At 37.3% G+C, this 20000-nt stretch overlaps 1 protein-coding gene across 1 annotated transcript in view; it reads left to right on the forward strand.

The window, feature by feature from the left end:
- The first annotated feature begins 2392 nt into the window (after nucleotides 1-2392).
- ACE2 (angiotensin converting enzyme 2) overlaps nucleotides 2393-20000 on the forward strand; it is a 43562-nt gene continuing 25954 nt past the window's right edge. Inside the window, exons 1-5 of the mRNA XM_070750652.1 lie at nucleotides 2393-2709; nucleotides 9146-9295; nucleotides 10010-10103; nucleotides 12543-12686; nucleotides 19727-19839. Of these exons, the coding sequence (XP_070606753.1) occupies nucleotides 2449-2709; nucleotides 9146-9295; nucleotides 10010-10103; nucleotides 12543-12686; nucleotides 19727-19839 (762 nt within the window). The 5' untranslated portion in view covers nucleotides 2393-2448. The remainder of the gene's footprint in view (nucleotides 2710-9145; nucleotides 9296-10009; nucleotides 10104-12542; nucleotides 12687-19726; nucleotides 19840-20000) is intronic.

Raw genomic sequence — 20000 nt, forward strand, 5'->3', positions numbered from 1 at the left:
TAAAGCAATGTAATCTACTCAGAAATCAATACATTTAATTTCAGTGGGAATTAGTGCTAAACTGCTGCCCTAATTCTCTACTCTAAACCAAACTGAATCCAATACTTTACTAAGCTATGTGGCATGCTTCTTTGTGGCTTAGTGCATTATATAAACCCAGCACTGTAATTTGTAAACCATGGCTTCTAACTTGGGTAAATCTAACAGTTGTCATTAAATTACAGGCTTTGTGTGTTGTATGAACAGATATAACTAATTCTTTAGTCTTTATCTATTTCCTTTACCTAATAAACAAGTTGATCTAATTCAGGGGTGTCCAACTCACATTGTCACCTCATCATGTGACATATCAGGACTTTTTTCCTCTTGCTAAACTGGCTGGGGCAGGCCCAGCACATGATGAATGTAGTCCATGGGCCCGAGTTTGACACTCCTGATGTAATTCCTCCTAGAAGCTACAGTTTTTTACCTCCTCTTTCTCAGTACCATATGTCTTGGACTGGTGCTTTAAAGATGTACTAGGTGATACTGGTTAAAAAGATAATGGCAGATAAGAAAAATTGTAATTTTCTTTCTTATTTTAATCTTTAGCAATTGATTTTGTTCAGCTTGTGGAATTAAAATAGAAATTAAACAGGTTACATAAATAGAGGGAAGGAAAATAATCATCAAAATATCAGAGAGTATAACAGGAAATCAATTTGAATGACTTGTCTGTTTACTCAAGCACTTCCCAATATGGCAACACCATCAGAATGAACTGAACTAAAATGGCTCAAATCCTAGGCAATTTCTGTTATATTTATGGGGAATGGGAATTACAGTCCAAACACTTGGTAGACATCTCCTCGAAAAAGCTATTAAATACCATATGATAAATTCCTGGATCGGATTCAAATCATTACTATTTATTTAACCTGTAAAAATTGTGTCAATGGTTTAGGCTTTTTTTCCATCAACTGTGCAACATGAGTATTTAAATAGATTTCTAAGCAATAAAACAATTTATTTTTACATATGTTGTTTATATTTAACAGCTTCCCAAAATTGTTGCATTTAATATACTATATTTCAACATAACCCCCAGAATTCACAGCCACTAACTTTTGTTATTTTGATGTCAGATGACTTCATAGTCAACACCAATGAGCCAAATCCTAACAGATCTCAATATCATCAGAGTCAGAATTATGCTTTTCTGGAATTCTCGGAATTGAAGTCTAACTTCAAGGGTACCAAGCTGGAGGAAGCTGCCTCTGGTATCAACACGATTTTGAATTATTATTTCATTTTTCTTCTTTAAATTTCCAATGTTCTATTTTTAAAAAGTTTATTTACTTACTGAGCAAATCAACTGGACATAATTGTAAATGGCACACTTGTGCCAAAATCTGACCTCTAGCTTTCTAATATTTTTATTCTCCCATGAAAGAGACTTTTGTTTTTCTAATTTGCATTCTAATCTGAAAAAGGCAGAAGTTATTTCTGACATAAACTGGGCATTCATGGAAATTGAAATTACTGCAGTCCAATGGAGACATGACTTACAATTAAGACTTGTCTGTTCTGATAAAAAGTCATTTCTTTTAAAGCAGCATTCCTTCTTTTATGAACAGTTTAGACATTTATCCTGTAAGTGTAGAGAGTAAAAATAAAATCACATTTAGAAAGGCAACAACGCATAGATGAAGTGCCTTCCAGGAAAAGAAGATTATTATCACCTTGCATAAGGCCATTAAGGATGAGGGGAAGGGTGAGTTTGGTTCTGCCAGCAACTTTTTCTGGGCAAAAACAACAATTATATATCTAAGCTATAAGGTACTAAGCCAAGGGTTTTTTGCAATCATAGTAATGATGCACAGACAGTGATTAGCTACACCACTTACAGGTAGATTAGCTCAGCTCATTTTCCTCATAAAGGAAAACAGAAAAGTGACCTCATAAAGGAAAAGGAGGTATGGTCTAAGGAGGTCCAAGGGATTTTGTCCAGAAGTGGAACTATTAAAGAAAAAGAAGAAGCTAAGGGGAAAAAAGTTGGAGGGAGGTCACATGACTGATTCTTCTAAGGTGAGGAATGCTAAAGTTCACATATTCATTTGATGCAGCTAACTGGAACTCTAGCATTAGACCTTTTAGCCATATCATATTGTTTAAGTCTTTAAAACCTCCAAGTTCCCATCTCAGAAAATATGACAGGACAGATGATAACTAGCTCTAACATTGACAGGATGCTGGGGAAATATTAACTCTATGTAAAAGCTTTTCAAAAGAAAACCATAAAATGCTTACAGGTAATTATCTTTCTCCAGAAGTTAATTATTCACTTTTGCTTACTTGGCTTTAACCCCCCCCCCCCCCTTCTAGATTTTGTTCCTTTGCAGGATTAAAACTATAAAATGCCCTGTGAACAGGTTTCTTCCTCTTTTTCTATAGACAAACACTGGATAAATGCTAATGAAACAAGCACTGATCAAGCCTTCTTCACGGAGCTTTACCCATCCAGCATTTTTTGACCTAAAAGGAAATATGTTATCCTGGCTCTGCTTTACTTGGAGCCTTGTTGTTTTGGCTGTGGCCCAGGATATGACCCAGCAAGCTGCAGAGTTTTTAAAACAATTTGATGCCCGTGCAGATGATCTGTATTATAATGCATCCATCGCTTCATGGAATTATAATACCAACCTAACAGAAGAAAATGCCAAAATAATGGTGCGTACCAATGATGACTATTTGCTGTTTATTTAAGAAATAAATGGGAATGTAAAAGAGTATATTAAAATGATCTGGAATGATGAATGAAATAAAAAGCTAAGTATCAGTAAGGAATATATTAAAATAGCATATGCTGAATTTAACAGATTCATAAAATCTACCTGAGGTTTACCTTGAATTTCAATTGAAGGCTAATTCCAGTCTGACAAAAAATGTGGGGAGACAGTGTGTTTCCTAAAAGCGAACAACTATAAAACATTAACTAGTTCAGATAGAACTGCATGATTTTATAGATCAGATTTTGTAAAACAGATAGAAGGGTTTCAAGTATAAAGCACTGTTATGCCTTTGTCTGACCCCTCATGGCTGAAATCAGAGACAATTTAGAAAAGTTAGTTTTGACATTTCCCCTAAAATGTTTAAGAATCATGTGTAGTCATTTTATTTTATTCTACTGTTTTCAGTAAAATTTACACAGCAACTATGATGTGACCCTCTTTCTACCTGGCATAATGAATTCATGTGAATATTCAAATATCCTAACTTGTCTTAACATATTTTAACAAAAGCAAAACCAGTGGCCTAACTGAAGAAAAACAGATGCTTCTTCCACTCTGACTTCTATATATCCCAACAGCTTTGGTCACCACACTATAAAAAAGATGTTGAGAGTGAGAATCTAGAAAAAGTATAGAGAAGAGCAACCAGGATGATTAGGGGACTGGAAACTAAAACAAATGAAGAACGGTTACAAAAACTGGACCTGGAGAGTCTAGTGAAGAGATGGACAAGGGGAGACATGATAGCGGTGTTCCAATATTTGAGGGGTTGCCACAGAGAGGAAAGGGTCAAGCGATTTTCCAGAGCACCTGAAGGCCAGACAAGGAATAATGGATGGAGATCGATCAAGGAGAGGTTCAACCTATAAGTAAGGAAAAACTTTCTGACAGTGAGAACAATCAACCAAATGGAACAGCTTGCCTTCAGAAGTTGTGGGAGTTTCATCCCTGGAGGCTTTCAAGTAGAGATTGGACTGCCATTTGTCAGAAATGATGTAGGGCGGGGATGTCAAACATGTGAAATCATGGCATCGTCATGTGACTATCAGGACTTTTTTTCCATTTTGCTAAACTAGGTGGGGGCTGAGCCAGCACCAGCCAGCAGGTTGCAAGTTTGACACCCCTGGTATACGATCTCCTTCTGGGGATGAGGTTAGACTAAGTGATTTACAAGGTCCCTTACAATTCTGTTAATCTAATCTAAAAATCTAATGTGTGATGGGAGGGAGATTTTCATTTGTCTGTTGGGATATATAGCCGTCAGAGTGGGAGAAACATCTGTTTTTCTTCAGTTGGGCCACTGATTTTACATTTGCTGAAACAGATTAAGACAAGTTAGGATATTTGAATATTCACATGAATTAATTATGTCAGGTAAGAAGAGGGTCATATCATGGAAGAAGGGAAGAATCAACTGGAACTATTGCTATTCTATCTATAGATTTTATTTATTTATAAGGTCATATTCTGGTTTTATTGATATTAGTAACCCCAATAGCTTTCTATAGGTGTAACGAGCTTCAAGACATTCCAGTTTGCCCTACCCTGATTGCCTCCTACTGATAGCATATAGAAACATAGAAGACTGACGGCAGAAAAAGACCTCATGGTCCATCTAGTCTGCCCTTATACTATTTTCTGTATTTTATCTTAGGATGGATATATGTTTATCCCAGGCATGTTTAAATTCAGTTACTGTGGATTTACCAACCATGTCTGCTGGAAGTTTGTTCCAAGGATCTACTACTCTTTCAGTAAAATAATATTTTCTCATGTTGCTTTTGATCTTTCCCCCAACTAACTTCAGACTGTGTCCCCTTGTTCTTGTGTTCACTTTCCTATTAAAAACACTTCCCTCCTGGACCTTATTTAACCTTTTAACATATTTAAATGTTTCGATCATGTCCCCCCTTTTCCTTCTGTCCTCCAGACTATACAGATTGAGTTCATTAAGCCTCTCCTGATAGGTTTTATGCTTAAGACCTTCCACCATTCTTGTAGCCCGTCTTTGGACCCATTCAATTTTGTCAATATCTTTTGTAGGTGAAGTCTCCAGAACTGAACACAGTACTGTATTCCAAACGTGGTCTCACCAGCACTCTATATAGCGGGATCATATAATTTTATTGTTGTGCTCTGCCAGCTCCTTTTGAACACAGCATACAGATCTTGTGGGAGAGTGGGAGAGGGAAGTGGGAAACACCTCTCAGGGTTACAGTCCAGTTCAGGCTTATCAAATGAAGGAACAAAGTTGGGCAATGATTCTTAATGTTACAAATTTTTTTCTAATGACTAGCTGGAAGAAAAACAGCTTCTTCTTATCTCAGAAATAGTCATCCAATGAGGAAAGATGAGTTTTGCTAACTTGTGCCTTAAATTTTATACCTTGAGAATTTTATAACATTCATCATAAAATGCAAATTTCAGTAAACGGATTTCCTGTCTATTTAAGTTATTTTATTTTTATTGGAATTATGAGGCTTAACTATGTGACATGTGTTATATCTCATATGTTGCCCCACTTCTTGGTTTTGATTATTCCAATGAAATAGCTGAGGGCAGCCCAGATACAGATTGAAATGAATGTACGGTATATATGTGGGGATGCTTACCTTTGAGCCTAGCTCCTTGCTTAAAATCAATGCTTTCTTTCTTTCCTTGCAGGGATTAAAAATCCCATCTCCATTGATTCTAATCAAAGTGATAGGTGACCGAAGTAAGCAAATATACAGGGCATTCAGAAAGTATTAAAACCAGGAGTGGATTTCAACTTACCTCGCTACTGGGTTTCTTCTTGCACCGCATTAGTGCGCTGCACCTGTGTGAATGCGCAGTGCAACCCATTTTTTTAAAAAAAGCCAAAATTAAAATGGCAATGTATGTGCAATGCTGGAAACTCGGCTTCTGTGCATGTGCAGAAGGAAAAAAAAACAACTCCCCTAATTGAATTAAAAAAAAAAAAGATGGCAGCACCCATGGACAGGCACCAACCGATCTGGTTTGGTGATATCTTTGTGACATCCCCAGCAGGTTGCTCTTGATTCGAGTGAACTGCTCCGAACAGGGAGGAACCCACCTCTGATTCAAACTCTCTTCGTTTTTGTCAATTTTGTTATGCTGCATCCTGAGTCTACTGTTGTTGAAATGCATTTTTTCCTTATCTATGTTCAGTACCCATAATGACAAAGTGAAAACAGAATTTTAGAAATGTCTGTAAATTTATTAAGAAGTAAAAACTTGAAATATCACATTGGCATGAGTATCTTTGCAACAATGCTTGAAATTTAACTGTAATTTAAATTTAAGTGTCTCCCATTTCTCTTGATTGTTGCTGACCTGTTTCTACACTTTGAATGAAGTCAATCTATGGTAAATTGAATTGATTGACATGATTTGGAAAGGTACACACCTCTCCTACGGAAGGCCTCCCAGGTGACAATGCATACTGTAGCAGACCAAAAGCCATTAGGTCAAAGAAGCCACCTGTCTCCTCCCCACTTGTGTGTGTGTGTGTATGTGAACTCTTGAACCATTTCCAATAACAGGTGAGGGCTATTGGAAATGGTTCAAGAGTTCACACACACACACACACACACACACACACACACACGAGTTATTATTTGGGTGCTTTTTACCATATGCTTTAAATCAAGAGTCATTTCTCTCTCTTTCTCTCTCCCCCTCTTGCTCTCTCTCTCTTTTTCTCATTTTCTCTCTCCCTCTCTTTCTATCTCGCTCTGTCTGTTGCTCTCTCTCTCTCTCTCTTTCTCTCTCTCTCACTCTTTCTCTCTTGTTTTTTCTCTCTCTCTATTGCTTTCTTTCTCTCTCTCTCTTTCTTTCTATCTCTCTTGCTTTCTTTCTCTCTCTTGTTCTCTCTCTTGCTATCTCTCTCTCTCCCCCCCTCTTTCTCTCTCTCTCTCTTTCTCACTTACTTTCTCTCTCCCTCTCTCTTTCCATCTTGCTCTGTCTGTTGCTCTCTCTCTGTCAGCGAGGGGGTTGCGAGAACGCTTTCTCCGAGCGCTTCGGGAACACCTACCCTGCCTCAACTGCAGCCCAGTTGCTGAAAGCTCGAGACGAAAGCGCTTCCAGCAAAGGGGCTGTGAGAGGGGCAGGGCAGGCATTCCCGAAGCGCGTGGAGAAAACCCTCTTGCAGCCCCCTGGCTGGGAGCATGGATGAGGAGGAGGAGAAGCCGCAGCCACCACTGCTGCAGGAGAAGTCGCGCCCCAAGGCAGGAGGCAGAGAAAGCTGGAGAGGGGGCAGATAGGGGGGGCAGCGGCAAGAGGCCAGGGGCGTGAGGGGGTCAGAGGCACTGTGGGGAGGCGGCGGCAGCTGCGGCTCCCTTTCCTTCCACCCTTGTCTACTGCCGGCGCCTCCCCACTCCCGCCCCCCTGTAGGCTGGTAGGGGGATGGGGAGCACGCACGGCGCCTCTGCACTTTCGTTGCTCCCCGCCCCCAACTCCAATGTCTGGCTCCTTGCGCGCCCTTGGAAAAGGGTGCACGGGAGATATTTTGGGGTGCGTGCATGCCTGCGTGCGCAGCTTACAGGGAACGGTGGACAGGAGTGGCTTAGGAGCAACTCTGTGAATGTCCTAGAGTGGTCCAGCGAGAGTCCTGACTTGAACCCTATTGAACATCTCTGTAGGGACCATCCAACCTGACTGAGATTGAGATGGTTTGCAAGGAAATAGTAGTAGCAGACTGCAGTGTAACTGCATTCTAAAGTGCTTCAACAAAGTACTCAATGAAGGATCTGAATATTTATGCCAATGTGATATTTCAGCATTACCTGTTTAATAAATTTAGTCATTTCTAAAATTCTATTTCCACTTTGTCATTATGGGTTAATGAGAAAAGTGCTTTTCAACATAATTGATAAAATGAAGAGGGTTTGAATACTATTTGAATGCCCTGTATATTTGCTGACTTCAGTGAGCTACTTGGTGTATCATTTTGATTCTATTGCTATAGAAATTCTCTCTTTATGGAAATAAACACCAAATGACATATATATATAGAAATGTACTTTTAAATTATGTAAATGGTTTTTATGTAAACTTTATATTTATCAATTCAGCAGTTAAGCCAACACATTTTTTTCTGTTTGATCTTTAGGTAGTTAATTATCATTGGTTGAATCTGTCAGGGATATTGGCATATTGCTTCTAATGCTCAAGCCATTATAATAACTTATTAAGAACTGTGAAATAGCAATAATTTAAGGCACCTTATCCAATCCATTACCTTCCAGATGTGCCGGGTGGCAGTTTTCATTATCTTTAGCCAGCATGGTCATTGGCCAGAATGATGGACATGAAATCTAGACCAATTGTATGATCTCAGATTACTAATTAAAATACATAAAGATAAGTTAAGATAACAGCATCATGAGTTATGGAAAAACAGCTAAAACAATTTTATTTGTCCTAAAGATGTTTTTCCAAAAGGCAACTGGACTTTTTGGGGATTTCCATTGAAAACATTTCACTTCTCATCCAAGAAGCTTCTTCAGTTCAATGCAATCAGGAAAGTCCGGTTGCTTTTTGTATACAATTTTCTTTAAATTGGTGGTTGCTACTGGCTAAATGCTTTTTTAAATTTTGGGGTTTATTTTCATTAAATGTTTAATAAACATTTAATCTAATTATTTAAAAAAAAATTAATAACATTTAATGTGTTATTAGTTCCTAACTACAGATGGAAGTAGTATCTAGTTGACCCTGGTTGGATCTGATTAATATTGGTAAGATATTGCCAAGAAATAATAGTATTTTATGCAGGATCAAAAAATTGAAAGAATATTCACTTTATATTTTATACTATAATCTGTGCTAGAGTACTCTGTGCATGTCTTATTCTCAGATTTCTTATCACTATCAACTAAAATGCTTTGCATATCTCTACAAACTCTAAATAGCTATATAAAGCACTTTCATTTACTATTATGTTCTGTTAACTGTGTTTTTGGTTCCTCATTATCAGTAGTATGCATCACAAAGAAGCCCTAAATTGTAAACCTAATTGTTGTAGGAAAAGCATGAACATTCTGGGGATAAAAACCAGTTATGGTTGTGTTTCATGCTTCCACACCGATATATGCCAAGATCTTTAGCACTCAATTATCTTGATTATACTTTTATCGAGGGTTGCTGCATATGACATGAGTCAAACTAATGCTGGCAATTAGTCTGCAGCCTCTTCAAAATGTGGTCTTACTAAGGCTTTATAAAGGTACTAATGCTTCACATGATCTTGATTCTATCTCTCATGTATTTAAAAAGAGTCAGGAAAAGTGGGAAAGAAGTTCTGAATCCTCAGTTCACTTCTGAATGTGCCTCATAGAAAACCTCAAAATTCTAAATATTTTGTTGTTTAGCATGAAAAAGACAAAATGTTCTCCAACTTTTATGAAGAAGCCTCCAAGGAAGCTAGCAAGTTTAACATGAATCAGATTACTGATGAAACCATCAGACTCCAGATTCGTTTGCTCCAGAATGGGCCAACAGATTCATCTACAAAAGACGAAGTAAGTTGCCAAATATCATAGACCATTTCTATGCTAAATTCAACACAGCTGTTATGTATCAAATGATTTATGTTCTTCTGGTGAGCCATATATAGTAGTAGATTAATATCAGCATCAGCATCTTCCCAAATTAATAAATGCAGGATGAAGGCCTCTTCTTGAATGTTATGGTTTATAGCAGAGATGGTGAACCTATGTCACGGGTGCCACAGGTGGCATGCCGAGCCATATCTGCTGGCACATGAGCTGTTGCCCTAGCTCAGCTCCAACATGCATGTGTGTGCTGGTCAGCTGATTTTTGGCTCACACAGAGGCTCTGGGAGGGTGTTTTTGGAGCCAAAGGGTGTTTTTATAGTCTGCTGGCTCCAAGAAAGCCTTTGGAGCCTGGGGAGGGCAAAATACAAGCCTACTGGGCCCACCAGAAATTGGGAAACAGGCCATTTCCAGCCTCCAGAGGCCCTCCTGGGGGGGGAAGCTGTTTTCGCCTTCCCCAGGCATTGAATTATGGGTGTGGGTGCTCATGCATGTGTGATAGTGAGTACCCATGCTCTTTTGGCACCCAAGGAAAAAACTGTTCGCCATCACTGGTCTATAATCTACCACACTGTGGAGTGCTGGTTGGTAGATAGATGTTCGCCCTTATCTTGAATCTGTCTTCATTCAGTCCTGTTTTATGCTTCTTTCAAACAAAGCTTCTTCTCATTTAAATTACAGTTGGATAATGTTTTACGTAAAATGAGTACTTTATACAGCACTGGGACTGTGTGCAAGCAAGATGATCATCTTAATTGTTTGCCTTTAGAACCAGGTAAGATCTATAAACAAGTACCGGTATCTTTTGTCAGGTTATCTGAGAGACCGTCTCTTTCTGATTACATCAGTCTACTTCATCAGGTCTACTAAGCCAGTAGATTATATCTGTTGGGTCCCAAGAGATGAGTCTACTCTGCCATGCTGCAGGGGTGTGTTCCAACTTACCTCACTGCCAGTTCACTCCCTCCCATGCCACATGAATGCACCTCTTGCGCAGTAATGAAAAATCAGGCAGGGTGGGAAGCCAAAAAAAAGATGGCGACCACATGCACAGTGCTGGAACTCAGCTTCTGTGCATGCTCAGAAGGAAAAATAAAATTGAAAAAAAATTTTTTTAAAAAAAGATGGTGGAATCCATGGACCAGCACTGACTGATCTGGTTCAGTGACATCACCATGACTTCACCAGTCGGTCGCTACCAGTTCAGGCGAATCATTCCAAACGAGGAGGAACCCACCCCTGCTGTAGTGTCTGCCATGTGGAATATTATCCTGGAAGTGAAATTAGCTGCATCCCTGTTAACATTCCACAAATACTTCAAGGCACTGTTGTCAGGTCCAGGAATCTCTGGGACTAGACAGATTTTGCAATCTCCCTTGTCCCAGATATCCCAGGATCTGATTTTGCAATAACTCCCTTACTATAGTTCATATAATTCTTTCCTGTTTCTTGTTCCTTTCTAATAGTTAAATTTTAATTGTGACTTTTTATCTATTTATTTTAATTTATTGATAAATGCTGCCCAAAGTAACTTTGGTATCAGATGAGAAGCAACACACATAAGGTCAATAAATAAACCTTCCAGTCTTTTCAGCCTGTACATTCATTGTTAAATGTCAAAACAGAAAAAAGTGGGTTTGTTTGTATATTTTTGTTTATTTTAGCCAGTTTCTTAATGGCACTATTGGTATTATGTTTCATGCTAAATTAAAATAATCCAATTGCATTTGTGTGTGTGTTTGTGTGTGTGTGTATGTTCATATCCACATATGTATACTTATACATAGTCGTTATATTAATCTTGTTTAGAAAAAACAGCATTTTTCAAAATGTACAGAAAGAATAATAAGTAGCCAGAAAATAATTTAAATGTAGAAATTTTAAGAGAATTGGTCTGCATTGGTTGCCGATCAATTTCCGGTCACAATTCAAAGTGTTGGTTATGACCTATAAAGCCCTTCATGGCATTGGACCAGAATATCTCCGAGACCGCTTTCTGCTGCACGAATCCCAGCGACCGATTACGTCCCACAGAGTGGGTCTTCTCCGGGTCCCGTCAACTAAACAATGTCGGTTGGCGGGCCCCAGGGGAAGAGCCTTCTCTGTGGCGGCCCCGACTCTCTGGAACCAGCTCCCCCCAGAGATTAGAACTGCCCCTACCCTCCTTGCCTTTCGTAAACTCCTCAAAACCCACCTTTGTAGTCAGGCATGGGGGAACTGAGATATCTCCCCCGGGCCTATATAATTTATGTATGGTATGTTTGTATGTATGTCTGCTTAATAATGGGTTTTTAAAAATATTTTAAATTATAAATTATTAGATTTGTCATGAACTGTTTTATTGTGTTGTGAGCTGCCCCGAGTCTGTGGAGAGGGGCGGCATACAAATCTAATAAATAAATAAATAAATAAATGAATGAATGAATGAATGAATAAACAAACAAACAAACAAACAAATAAAAGAAAAATAAAGGAAATCTAAGAGGTCTTTCCCTCAATTTGATCTGAACTGATGCATACAGAAATAGATTATCAACTGTATTGGATTGGAACATTGGTTGATTCAGACTTCTCGGGCAAGCCTATTTAAGAATCCCTTCTCCATCCAAACTTCATGAGAGTCAGATAGTAGAAATTTTCTGTGATAGCCTCTGTTTTATAAAATATGTTAGTAGGTCAAATGGCACCTTCCCTTCTTGTTTTCAGAAAGATTGTGAAAACCTTCCCTTTTTGAGCTTTCAGCTACAAATGATTGGCACACAGATATGGCCCTATTTGTGTGCATCTATAATGTACTGTATTTCTAATTAATTTTTTTGGTATTATTTCTCGTTTGTTTCACTTTGCTGTATGTCACTTTGCTGTATGTCAAAGCAGGGGTGTCAAACTAGTGGCCTGCGGCCATGCCCACCCTATCTCTGGAAAGGGGGAAAACATTGCAAAACATCATGTGATGGCAAAATGATGCGACAAGTTTGACATCTATGTCCCAGAGCAGGGGCAGGCAAAGTTGGCTCTTCTATGACATGTGGACTTCAGCTCCCAGAATTCCTGAGCTATCATGATTGGCTCAGGAATTCTGGGAGTTGAAGTCCACAAATCATAGAAGAGCCAACTTTGCCTACCCGTGTCCCAGAGCATAAGACTGATGCTGTTAATGAGGAAGCCAAACAAAAAATAAATAATGGAAACTAACCTGATTTTATGGTGACAGGTTTGGATGACATAATGGAAAACAACTGGGATTATTCAGAGAGGTTGTGGGCCTGGGAAGGCTGGAGAGCTGATGTTGGCAAGAAGATGAGGCCTTTATATGAAAGTTATGTTGAACTGAAAAATAAATATGCACGACTGAGAGGTAAGTTACAATACCAAATATTACCAGCGCAAATATATCTCTCTCCTCTTGAATATGATATTTTGAGTCTTTTGTATTTTATAAAACTATATTTTCATGAGCATTACTTCTTCAATATATGTAAATGGCTGATTAGGCAAAATGCTGCTAAAGTGGAATATTATGGATTTTCTTAAAACCAGCACTCTCGATTTATTTTGTATTTCAACCCTCATCATCCCCACTCAGTGTTATGGTAAAGAAGGATTCAGGAATATTAAGTAACATAATATCTGCATTAATAATCAATATAAATATACCAAGTTTGTGGAAAATTGGTCAATGGATATTTTACAATCCACCTTGTGATGTTAATAGAGAAAGGGGTAAAGGGGAATTATTGTTTATATTAATAATTCATAGCTGATTTTTATATCAAGATTACAATTTAATAAAAATCTTTTAAAAATTAAAAAGTGACGTTAGCATTATAACCAGTGTGGAGTGCCCTAGAAACAGGGAAACACAACCTCTAGCCCAATGTTTCCCAACCTTGGCAACTTGAAGATATCTGGACTTCAACTCCCAGAATTCCCTAGCCAGCTCTAGCCTATAGAGCTATGGAAGTTCACTGGTTGACTTTACCCTACTCCCACTCAGTATGAGCCACCTCATAGGGCTATTTTTGAGGAGGAAAATAAAATGATGCGCTTTCTACACCACTTAACCTCCTGTAGAATAGGGAGTATAAATATAAATCAATAAAATTTATTTATTTTATTTATTAATTAAATTTGTATGCTGCTCCTCTCCATAGACTCGGGGCGGCTCACAGCAGTAATAGAAAAACAATATACAATACAAATCTAATAATTAAAACTAAAAACCCATAATTTAAAAAACATGCACACAACATACCATACATAAACAATATACGCCTGGGGAAGTTATCTCGGTTCCCCCATGCCTGACGACAGAGGTGGGTTTTAAGGAACTTACAAAAGATGAGGAGGGTGGGGGCAATTCTTTTTTTTTTATTATTATATATTTTTTAAAATTTTATATGACTTACATTTAGACATCAAACAATACAACATTAAACATTTACACTTGATATATTTACAAAATTTATTTTTTAACAATTCTATTTACTATACCTTTTTCTTAATTTCCACCCAGTTGTAAATTTTTTCCCACACTTTGTAATAGTCCTTATTTTGTTGGTTTTGAATTTCGTATGTTAATTTGCTAAATTTGGCGCAGTCTAATATTTTTTTAATTACCGTTTCTTTGTTTGGAATCTTATCTTGTTTCCAGACTTGTGCATATGCTAATCTTGCAGCAGTAAGTAAGTGATTTATTAAGTAGTAATTTTCTTTGCTATGTTTGCCTCTAATTATGCCTAATAAGTACATTTCCGGTTTTATTTCAATTTTATAGCCCAATATTTCTTCCATCCATGCCCTAATTTGAATCCAAATTTTTTTTGCTTCGTTACATTGCCACCATATGTGGTAGTATGTTCCCACTTCTTTTTTACACTTCCAACATTTGTTACTAATGTTTACATTCATTTTGGCTAGGCGCGCTGGCGCATAATGCCATCGGAAGAACATTTTATAAAGATTTTCTTTATATGGTGTTGACAAAGTCATCTTATAGTTAACTGACCATAATTTTTCCCAGTCTTCTAGCTGAATTGCATATCCAAAGTTAGTCATCCAAGATATCATATTAGGTTTAACAATTTCTTCAATGTTTTCATAGTTTAATAGATAAATATACATTTTGGTTATAAATTTTTTGTCAGATCCTGTCAATATTTTGTCTATTTCCTTTTGTTTATTACATATTCCGAATTTTACCAAGTCCCTTTTATATCTACTTTGAATTTGGTAATATGGAAACCAATCTATTACTATGCCTTCCTCTTTAAGTCTTTCTCTAGTTTTAAGACTTCCTTTAGTATTTAATAGGACTTCGTAGGTTATTTTTTGTTCTTGGCTAATTATATTTGGATGAATTTGAGCTTCTAGAGTGGATAGCCATCTGGGTATTTCATGATAGTGTTTTTTCCTGATTTTCCGCCAGTGTGTCAATAGTGTATTCCGAATTTGGTGTTGTTTAAACTTAGAATGTTTTGAATGTTCTTTTTCCCACAAATGTGCGTGCCATCCTTCATTTATATCATGGCCTTCTATTGTTAGAATTCTAGGATTTTCAAGGTTGACCCATTCTTTAATCCATAGTAATTTAGTGGCTTGGTGGTATATTTCTAAGTTGGGTAAACCGAATCCTCCTCTTGTTCTTAAGTCTTGTAGGGCTTTCATATTTATTCTTGGTTTTTTGTTACACCAGATAAATTTAGAAATTATTTTATTTATTTTAGCAAAGAACGATTTGTTTAATTGTATTGGTGCTGTTTGGAAGAGATAGAGTATATTAGACTTTATTGTATTGATCCTTCCCATTAAGGATAAATTTAACTTTGACCATTTTTCTAAATCTTCTTTTGTTTTTGTTAATAATTTCATATAATTTAGTTCTTTCAGTGAAGAATACCTTGTCGTAAACCAAATCCCTAGGTATTTAATTTTTTTTTCTATTTGAAAACCTGCTTCTTTTATTAATAATTTGTTTAAATCTTGATTACAATTCTTGGTTAATATTTTAGTTTTATTCCTATTTATTTTTAAGCTGGCCACTTTCCCATAGTTCTCTAATTCTTTTACTAAGTATATCATTGAGCTAATTGGGTTCTCTAAGAAGAAGACCAGATCATCAGCGAAAGCCTGTGTTTTATAAATTTGTTGTTTAATTTGGGTGCCTTGTATTGATAATTCCCCTCTAATTCGGTTTAATAGTATTTCTATAGACATTATATATATTAAGGGAGATAGTGGACAGCCTTGTCTCACTCCTTTTTTAATATCGAATCTATTGGTTAAATCTCCATTTATAATTATCCTTGCCTTTTGTTTGGAGTATATTTTATTTATTGTATTTTCAAAGTTCTCTCCTAAATCCATAGTATTTATTAATTTTTTTAAAAAGTTCCAATTGAGGTTATCGAAGGCTTTCTCAGCATCTAGAAATAGCATTGCAAACTCCTTATCATTATGGCTTTCATAATATTCTAACATATTTAATGTAATTCTTATATTATTTCTAATTTGTCTGTTAGGTAGGAAACCATTCTGATCAGAGTGTATTATTTTGTTTAATATTTTTTTTAATCTGTCTGCTATAATTGACATATAAATTTTGTAGTCTACATTTAACAGAGATATTGGTCTATAATTCTTAATATACTTGGGATCTGTGTCTTCTTTATGTATCAGCGTTATGTTAGCTTCTTGCCATGATACCGGGCATTCTCCATTCGTTAACATTTTATTATAAATTTCTAATAATAATTCTCCCGTTACATGGAATGTTGCCTTATAGAATTCAATTGGGAAGCCATCTGGGCCTGGTGTTTTATCATTATTCTGTTTCATAATTGTTCTTTCCAATTCTTCTTTTGTTATTTCTTTGTTTAATATTTCTTTATCTTCTTTACTTATTAAGTTGATTTTACATGTCTCTAAATATTTTGATATATCTTCTTCCTTAATATTTTCTTCACTGTACAATTCTTTATAGTATTCTAATGCAATTTCTTTCTTTTTTTTAAACTGGTAATGTGTTGTTTCTTTTTTATCTGTTAGTTGTTGGATTAATTTCTTCTCTCTTTCTTTCCTCAATTTATACGATAGCCATCTGCCAGGTTTGTTTGCATGCTCAAATTGATTTTGTTTTACTTCTCTTAGTTTCTTAGTTACTTCTTCTATCTCTATTAATTCTAGTTTGTGTTTTATCAGCATAATTTGTTGCCTTATATTTAGGTTTCCTGGGTCTTTTTGGGATTCTTTTTCTAATTTTCCTAATTTAAATATCCACTCCTTTTGATTTTGTCTTTTTTCCTTGTTTTTTCTTGATTTATAGGCTATTGTTAAGCCTCTTTGATAGGCTTTTGCTGTATCCCATAAATTCTGGAGGGAGGTATCTGGGTTGTTATTTTCTTTTAAAAATAATTTCATTTCTCTTTCAATCCAATCTATATATTCTTGTTCTTTTAATAGTTGTAGATCTAATCTCCAACTCCTATTTTTCTTCTCCTCCTCATTCCATATAATTTTTATTGGGTTATGATCAGCCCAATCATTTTTATCAATTTGAATTTGTTTTATTAAGTTTCCTATCTTATTATTAACCCACGCCATATCAATCCTGGACCAGCTTTGGTGTGCATTGGAGTAGAATGTATATTCTTTTTTGTTTTGGTTCCTTGTTCTCCAACAATCCCTCAAGTTTAATTCTTCACACATCTGATCAAACGTTTTTGGCAGTACTTTTCTTTTTTTATATCGATTTTTATTAGCACTTTTGTAATCCTTAATGGGATCAATAATACCGTTAAAGTCACCTATCATGCAAATGTCTTCTACTTCTAATTCAATCAGTTTCTGGTGCAAGTTATAGAAGAATTTTTTTAAATTTTTATTTGGTGCATAAATTACTACTAATGATACAAATACATTAACAATTTTAACTGTCATGATTAAAGTTCTTCCCTTTTTATCTGCATATATTTTCCTTGGATCTAATTCTTTTTTAACGTAAACTGCAATCCCTCTTTTTTTGTTATGTGATAAAGACGTAAATACTTTCCCAATTTTCTCATTTTCTAATTGCTTTTCATTTTTTTGTGGAATGTGTACTTCCTGTAGACAAACAATATCTAAATTTTGTTTTTGTAATTTATTGAATATACTATTTCTTTTCATAAATAAATGAGTTGAAGCCATTTACATTAATTGAGATTAATTTAATTTCTGTTCCCATCCCCCTTTAATTCCTTATTTGTCTTCTGTTTGTCCTGTTTTCTTTCTGTGCTCTTGTCAATATTCTTTCTTCCTCCTGTACTATATCTTTAGAGGTTCCTTCTTTCTGAATCTATCTGGGGTTCTTCTATCTCTTTTTGACTTCCTGTTTAGGGTGGGGGCAATTCTGATCTCTGGGGGGAATTGGTTCCAGAGAGTCGGGGCTGCCACAGAGAAGGCTCTTACCCTGGGTCCTGCCAAATGACATTGTTTAGTTGACGGGACCCAGAGAAGGCCAACTCTGTGGGACCTAACTTGTCACTGGGATTTGTGCGGCAGAAGGCGGTCCTGGAGATATTCTGGTCCGATGCCATGAAGGGCTTTATAGGTCTTAACCAACACTTTGAATTGTGACCCGAAACTGATCGGCAACCAATGCAGACTGCAGAGTGTTGGTGTAACATGGGCATACATGGGTGTAACATGGGCATACAATGCTAAAGCATTGGATGTCAAATAAGCATAACAGAAAAAAGAGAAAGACAATAGAAAAAGGAAAAAAAGTAACAAAATATATACAGTACGTAAGACTTTTCATGCATATACAGTGATCCCTCCATTATCGCGAGGGTTCCGTTCCAGGACCCCTCGCGATAATCGATTTTTCGCGATGTAGGGTTCCGGAAGTAAAAACACCCATCTGCGCATGCGCGCCCTTTTTTTCATGGCCGCGCGTGCGCAGATGGTGGGGTTTGCGTGTGGGCGGCGGGGAAGACCTAGGGAAGGTTCCTTCGGCCGCCCAGCAGCTGATCTGCTCGGTAGCGCAGCAGCAGCGAGGAGCCGAAGATCGGGGTTTCCCAGCCGCCCACGCAAAGGGGAAACCCCGATCTTTGGCTCCTCGCTGCTGCTGCGCTACCGAGCAGATCAGCTGCTGGGCGGCCGAAGGAACCTTCCCTAGGTCTTCCCCGCCGCCTCGGCTCCTCGCTGATGCCCGCCCGCCGTTTGCCGCTCGCCCCGCTCGCCCGTTCGCCTGCCCGCCATTTGCCGCTCGCCCGTTCACCCGCCCGCCTGCCATTTGCCGCTCGCCCGTTCACCCGCCCACCCGCTGTTTGCCGCTCACCCGTTCACCCGCCCACCCGCTGTTTGCCGCTCGAGAGCAAGAGGAAGGAAGAGAGTGACATCATCGTGGGAAAAATCGCGATATAGCGTTTCGCAAAGATCGAGATCGCGAAACTCGAGGGATCACTGTATACCAGAGATGGACTTCAAAATTTTTAGCAAAGGTGTCTCTGCCCAGTTGATGGGTAGGCCATCGTGGGCATGGCCTTGTCAGCCTCTTGCACCATGGTGGTGGGGGAGGGGAATTTTTGCCCTCCCCAAGTTAGGGAGGCCTGTTTCCGGCTTTCCCAAAATTCTGGTAGGTCCATTTTTTGCCCTCCTCAAGCCTCTGCACCCTGCAATTAGCTGCATGCGAAATGGGCCATGTGGGAACTCCTGGGAGGGTTGGAGTGGATGGAGCGAGGCCAGGGTTCATAAATTACATATTAGTTAGCCAATACACTGAGTTTAAAAAATAGGGTAAAAACACATCCTTTTAATATTGCAGAACAGTTGTTATTTTTCCTTTCTCCAAGGTCATGGAGAATCCATTTTTGCTGTCCACACTTCGGTTACATGTAATAATGTTTAAAAATATTATGGAATTTAACAAATATTAAACCTCAAAGTCAAATTAAAATGTGTAAATATTATTTTTGTATTTGCACGATGAAGTTACATGCAAGTATACAAAGAATAGAGTTTTACACATTTCATTATTCTGGCAAATTCATAGTTTGCCATTCAGTTTACTGAAACTGTCTCTAGAAGTTGCAATCTATTCAGCAGGATTCAGAATATTCCCTTTTTAAGGTTGATAGAGAAGGTGGAAATCTTTCTTCTTTTTGTAGCTTGTTGAATTTGTACATGATGAAATGCTTTTAATCTAAAATAATGCTGTTAACTATCCACCATTACTCTTTAATTCGTCAATCGGATGTATAACATTAACTATGAATTATTAGTTGTAACAAGGCTTTATTCTCTATATTAGCCTCAGCATGACTAATATTAACTTAAAAATGCATTCCCCCCCCCCCCTAGATTCTGTGAGATATACTTTAATGTCACGATGAGTGACAGATATTTGTTTTTCAGGATATGCTGACTATGGAGATTATTGGAGAGCAAATTATGAAGTAGATTTTCCACAGGAATTTCAATACCGACGTGAAGAGCTGATTACTGATGTGGAAACCACATTTAAGCAAGTAAGTTTTAGATTCGATTATTTTGCTTTATTGCATCAAGGCAAAACTATTTTTATGGCAATACAAAAAGTTGCTGAATAAATAAATAAATGATAAATAAATTAATCAGTCCTTGAGCTTTGAAAACAGCACCAGCCTAAAATTTTCTGTGATTGTCACAT

This window comes from Erythrolamprus reginae, chromosome 4 (genome assembly GCF_031021105.1).
Source record: "Erythrolamprus reginae isolate rEryReg1 chromosome 4, rEryReg1.hap1, whole genome shotgun sequence".
NCBI lineage: Eukaryota > Metazoa > Chordata > Lepidosauria > Squamata > Dipsadidae > Erythrolamprus > Erythrolamprus reginae.